This window comes from Lotus japonicus, chromosome 5 (assembly GCF_012489685.1).
Source record: "Lotus japonicus ecotype B-129 chromosome 5, LjGifu_v1.2".
NCBI lineage: Eukaryota > Viridiplantae > Streptophyta > Magnoliopsida > Fabales > Fabaceae > Lotus > Lotus japonicus.
The window spans coordinates 39,191,720-39,197,942 of record NC_080045.1 but is presented as its reverse complement, the minus strand read 5'-3'; the positions used below and the strand labels follow the sequence as shown (position 1 = coordinate 39,197,942).

The 6,223-nt window shown below is 34.3% G+C and overlaps 1 protein-coding gene across 1 annotated transcript; it reads right to left on the bottom strand.

The window, feature by feature from the left end:
• Positions 1-1,472: 1,472 nt before the first annotated feature.
• On the bottom strand, positions 1,473-5,593 carry LOC130720827 (tetraspanin-18). The gene is made up of 6 exons (XM_057571529.1): positions 5,256-5,593; positions 5,034-5,133; positions 4,803-4,883; positions 4,586-4,690; positions 2,750-2,953; positions 1,473-1,731 (listed from the first exon to the last, which is right to left on the bottom strand). Exons 1-6 carry the CDS (start codon positions 5,465-5,467, stop codon positions 1,690-1,692), a joined length of 744 nt encoding a protein of 247 aa, XP_057427512.1. The 5' UTR covers positions 5,468-5,593; the 3' UTR covers positions 1,473-1,689.
• Between the last annotated feature and the right edge of the window lie 630 nt (positions 5,594-6,223).

Genomic DNA, 6,223 nt, shown 5'->3' with positions numbered 1-6,223 from the left:
GTGATGTTTAGAGGCGGTCATTTTATAATTACAGACGGTTTTTGACCGTTGCTAAATGTAATTTTTCCTTAGAGGGACTAAAATCAAACTCGCTTACAAACTCAATGATTAATTTGACCATTAACCCTAATATATAGTTTTGAAACCATATATTGTATTTGGTGAAATTTTCTTTTTTTTACATGGTATTATGTTATATTTTATATTATTATTATGTGTTTTAATATATATATATTATTGCCCCCACAACTTAAAGTTTCTGATTCCGTCACTGTCTAATATCATCGGTACTATTAGTATGGACCATGCACGATATACCCTCCAGAATCACAAGTTGTCCTCCTTTTGCAGTGTGTTGCTTGTTCCCATTAAACCATCATTCATTTCATGACGTGGGTTAATTGGAATCGCAGGGCTAATACAAGGCAAGGCCAGAATGAAGATGGCTGTAACTGTATCATGTTCACGATTAATCATATTTCAGAGCATATTTAACTTCCCTGATGTAAATCTATTAATTGAAACCTTAGGATGGAAGACAACAAAATGTTTAACTACTTTTACTCAGTATTACATGAGATCCTCCTACCATACATGTGGTGTCTTGTCGACTAAGAAAAGTGTGGTCCAAGAAATAAACACTTCAGATGCTAGATCAGTCATATCATTTAGAAAGAAAAAAATTCTTTTAATTTTCGGGGTTAGTAAAATGGGATTACTTGGGATATTTGTCTACATGACTTATGGAACATGAGAATGAGAATAGAGAAAAAGATTCTTACACACATGGTGCGAGACATGAAAGCTACAAGTCTTTGAATCCTGAAGTAAAAAGGGGCAAACTTTTTCTCAAGTGGATAAAAGGATGAGAATGTTCCCCAATGGCGATTTGGTGTGAAATTTCTAACTTGACAAGAAGCTAAAATTATTGTATTGTATCTACTACTTAAAAATTGAAGTGCACCCAGATCCTGTGGCAGCACTGTGGATAGTATTCCACACAAATCCAAACTTGGAAATAGAAACTTATGTAAATAACTTCTTATCATCTCAAGTGTTTATTTCTTGGACCACAAACTTCTATCAGAAAATAAATTCTAATCCAAACATACTACATAATTAAAAATAAGTGTCTTCAGTCCATCCTTAAGATCCTATATTGCATGTAGATCCCACAAAAAAATTAAAATAAGCATGATTTATAGGGAAAGATGGAATTTCTTTATCTCTTGGCATTTCTCTATTAAACAAATAAATGGTTTGACATAACCAGGAATAGGTCCTGGTTAGTATGGAGAGAAGAAGGGAGAATGTGGAGCTAGGTAGTATGGAGAGAAGAAGTTCTTGCATGTGTTTATTATTTCTTTTTAAAGAATCTGCCATTGAACAGAAGCATGCTAAACAATGGTTTGACATAACCAGAAATAGGTCCTTCATTGTATCTTTTTTTTCATCTATCTTTGGCATTGCTATTTATTTAGGTGAAACAAAACCCTTCATTTTTCCAATTAGAAATCGAGTTTAAAATACATGATATCATGACTACATAGGACACACCGACACATTACAAATTTCTCAGAATAACAAATGAAATAAAATAAAACAAAAGATGTACATATGTACTCAGATGTCAAGTTGTCAACACTACACTGAATTGCTTGACGGCTAGTAGCGATCATTGTAAGGAATTCATACTTGGTGGCTTTGCTTATCACCATTGTTCAATCCGTACTGCAAACATGAAATATGACTCCTACATTACTATTATCAAAGGGGACCAATATAATCCAGCAGACTCAATACATAGCTATTTATCAAATTTAAAAGCATGGAGGCTAAGTTACTGACCTAGGGAGGCATAGAAGAGAAGAAAAGACCCAAAAGACCAACAAAAATTCAAAAACCAAAAACAGTTTAGACTTTATACTTGGACCAGAAAAGCTCAAACTGCAGAAATCCTTTGATCTTGCAGCCAGTGAAATTAGCAGTGACTTAAAATTCTAAACCCATCCAACATAACAACGAAAAAAACACTACTGATCTGTGCAAAACATTTGCATATCCATTCTGTTTCAGATAATGTAAATTCAGAGCAATGACATTAGGTGACCCAGAAAACCTAATTTTCCTAGATAGGTGTGCATGTTTGTGTATGGTTACAGATTTTCTGCAGTCAACATTGGCAAAATAACATAGCCATTTTGCCACTGCAGCCGGGTCAATACATATGTGATTGGTTAACTGCACTGACTGTAATATACATCTTGAATTGGTCAATATATATCTAATATTGGTCAATGAAAATTAGGGATTGGTAATATTAAATGGGATTGATCAAATTGACCAATCGCAAATGTGATTGACCGATGACTGCAGGTAATCCATATTCCCACAACTACAAGTTTAACTATGACAGCATCAAGCACTCGACATAGTTTTGCATCCAAGTAATATGAACAATAAGTCTAACTATGATAACAGTGAAATTTATCAACAGGCAAAGATACAATATGCAAAGATGCATATACCAAAACCAGCTTGAAACTATAACAGTAAAAGCTCGTTCTCCTTGTCATGAACCAACTACCCCAAAAGCTTAAGTTGATGGGTGAAGACTTATGAATGGTTTTATGTTATACTTCTAACACTATCTTTTGACAAAAAATTATGAATTCTATTTTCATATCACTTAAAGACATATTCCATTAAAGGTTATCAAAGAAACTTTTTCGATTTCAGACTTGCGTACCTTCTCTCTCATCCGTGAGCTCCAAATGTCAGAGTGGTTTCCTCGGTTATCAACTTTGCCCGACCCAGAAGGTTGGCCAGATTGAGGATTTAGTAGGGGCTCCCAACTTCTACCCCTAACATCATATTCATCCTCATAATCAAAATCAGCTCTCCGAGTAGAAATTGTGGCTCGTAAAATTAATGCCAGTAACAAAGACAACGCCTGAGATTGACAAGAAGAAAAATGAGCAGTGGCAATAAGGGATGAAAAGGATAAAAGGAAATCCAGAAAATGGTTTACATTTATGCAGTGAAGTTGTAATATGATTCTTTGGGTTGTAATTGACACTACTATTGCCTTGATGACCAAAAGTCATAGCAATCTCATCCTTATAACATGAAACAACAACACAACCAAATATGCCAGACATCATTTTCATCAGGGTGAATTTTTGTGTTGTTTTCCTATTTCAACCGAAACAAAGTAAACAGTGCAGAAAATTTTTTATAACCGCCTCTACACTCCCATAAATCTAAATATCGGTCACCAAAGCATTAAAATTTAAAGTTAAATCTCCACAAGTTAAATTAACAAGTCTGTACTCTGTATACTATTTTTTTTTATAGGCAATTGTTAGTTAGTAAATTAGTACAAATTATCCCTCTCAGGGTTCGAACCCTGGCCCTTCACCTGCAATTTACCCTTAGCTCAACCATGTGAGCTACTCTGTATACTATATATCTTTCCAAATGAAGGGGAGAGAGGACATGAAAAAGGTAAAGATGAACAATTTTTCCAAGAAGAAGATCATGCGACACTCATGACTCTTCGATCAATGATGCCTCTAATGTGGAATGAGGATCACTAAGATATTCACTGAACATGCTTATGCATCGGATTGTGTACAAAAATCAGTGGTCTTACAAAGAGCTCCTCACAAACATTCAATCATCGCCCTCTCTCTCCCCCTCCCACTTTCTCTGTTTTCATTAATATTTCAATGGTGAATTTTAATCTTTGTTAGAGTCTGTTCAAGAAAAAGCTTTTACATATTTGACTTCTAGCATTTAGATTTTAGAATAGTTCTGAGTTCACATTTGAATTAGTTTATTTGCTGTTTTTAGTTTATATTGCACTCAAGGGCAAAAACCTATTTGACTAAAATATTAATGTTTTAGCAATGAAGAGTAAATGTATATTTGTAATAATTCACCGAAGAACACCTTAGGTTAATCCATAAAATCAAACAATCAGAACTTTAGAACACAATCAAGTAATAACCAAAGCAAGAAAGAAGAGTTTGAGGAGAACACTAACATATAATCTAGAAAATTGCAATACAGCTATTAAACAGTTCATATAAGTAATGATAAACAATTTATTCCAAGATCCAAAACTGAACTCAACACATAGCTCTTTTTTTTAATGTTAGGTAATTGGTAAAATTAGTGAAATTAAATTATCCAGGGTATACCACGATGGCAGTCTATAATGTCCTACTTAGTAAACAATACATCTGTGATCTGACTCCATAACTCTAGTGAATGAAGTAAACAATAACGATAAGTTATATGGCTGATTCAACCAACACGTCCAAATTCCTTGCCCAATTGAAGTTAATGAGCTAAAATTATTATGTGGATGCCGGCATATACAAACTTTGTTGCATAATGCTATCTAGGTATTAAGATGTATGATCTCCAAAAATAAAGGATTCGACTTCTAAGTGCAAAACATTGTGCAATTCACATTAACATGTCTGAGTATCGATCTAAAAAATATCCATTTACCAGTGAGAGGTCAAGAAAAAATGGCCAAATGCCAACATAAAAACAGCAACAGAAAAGAATGTACCTGAATTACAAGCACAGAAATTCCAACCCATCTACATATATCTTGGTTTTCTTCAATGAAAGATTGAAGGCTCTCAAGTTGACCAGTCGGATCAACTGGAATATCCTGTAAAGGAAATAATTAACATAGTATAGGCATTAGAAAGGGACATAGATATTAACTAATGCAATCATGTTCATATGGTGAATGGTGAGTAAGGAGAGGAAAAATTAAGAACCTCTCGCCAATGATGATCAATTGCAATGAATCCCACCAGGGCAGCCTCCGCTAGAACGAGTACGGTGATGATTAGAGTGTACTAGCATTTTTACAAGGTCAAGGAGTGAAAAGTGAAAGAAAAGTAATAGTTACTTTCAAAAATTCAACACTTACTAACTTGCTCTAAGAACAAAAGATAAACAGAATATCAGCCAAATGAAAATATATATCTCTGCCTTAAGTGGGATACAAAACACAAGCAGAAACCATTTATCATTTCAGCTGCAATGCAACCCAAGAAAGTAATGCAGCACATCAATATCCCCACACCCATGAAAGCATAGATGAACCTGCCATCAAGGAAAGTAGAAAGCAATTAACTAAACCATTAATTGCCAATGGTACAGCATCCAAATCAGAATAACTGCATCGAACAGTGAGTGAAATAAATAAATAAAAAGTACGAACGAACCAAGGAGCAGGGAGGTTGAGAGAATTGACATTGATGGCAGAGACGATGCGAGGGAGAGAAATATGAGGAAGAGGTGGTTGAGGGACACGATGGTCCCATTGATTGAGCATCCATACGGAATAGAGCAGAATTGAAACCCCAACAAAGGCTTGAAGGAAATTCAGGAACTTAAGAACGAAAGCAAGGGAAACGTGGCAACAATTAGGGCGCATGTTAGGGTTCCTAATTCAAATCCTTCAGGAGAATTATTTGGTGGATATAGGAACAAGGAGATCACAACTTCTCGTCTCTCTTCAACATCACCATCACAATTTGTTATATCTTGTTATTATTTTTCAATTTTGATTCATGCTTTTATTTAATTAATTTAGGAGGGTGGTATATGGGTTGCACCAGGAGGTTCCAGAATCCGGATCCTCTCCTGCAGTTTTTTCCATACAGCCCCTCCTGCAGTAACATTGGCCATCAGATTCATCTTGTGGTCCAGAATATTCTAGCCTTAAAATTATAATAAATATTAAATGACAGCCCTTGGATGCATCTAAGGGTGTACAAATAAACCTCAATGGATCCCTTTCCACTACCTTCATCGTGAATTTTACCATGTCACACTCATTGCAATCCAAACTTATCATTAATTAAAGGCTTAATACATCAGAAGGCCCCTGTAATTATAAAGGAAATCAAATCCAGGGCCTAGAAAATTTTTGCATCAAATTGGGTCTCTAAAATTGTTTTTTTAATTCAATTAAGGCCAAAGTGTGTCAGCTCTCAATTTTATCCCAGTCATCAATTCCACGTGACTTTTATTATTATTTTTTAATTAAACAAATAATTAAAAATTATTTTTAATTCCAACTCAATTAAATAATCAGAAAAAAAAAACTTTAAAATCTCTTTTTAATAAAAAAACTAAAACATTTTTGTTAATCCTAAACTTAAAAAACATAAATTATCTTCATCCTCAT

Excerpts from the sequence above, each read along its gene's own strand:
- LOC130720827 (XM_057571529.1), bottom strand. The coding sequence starts at position 5,467 with ATGCGCCCTAATTGTTGCCACGTTTCCCTTGCTTTCGTTCTTAAGTTC. Across the intron at positions 2,954-4,585 it reads TTTCTGTGCTTGTAATTCAG|GCGTTGTCTTTGTTACTGGC; the intron begins GTACATTCTTTT and ends TGTCAATCTCAG. Across the intron at positions 1,732-2,749 it reads GCTCACGGATGAGAGAGAAG|TACGGATTGAACAATGGTGA; the intron begins GTACGCAAGTCT and ends TCATGTTTGCAG.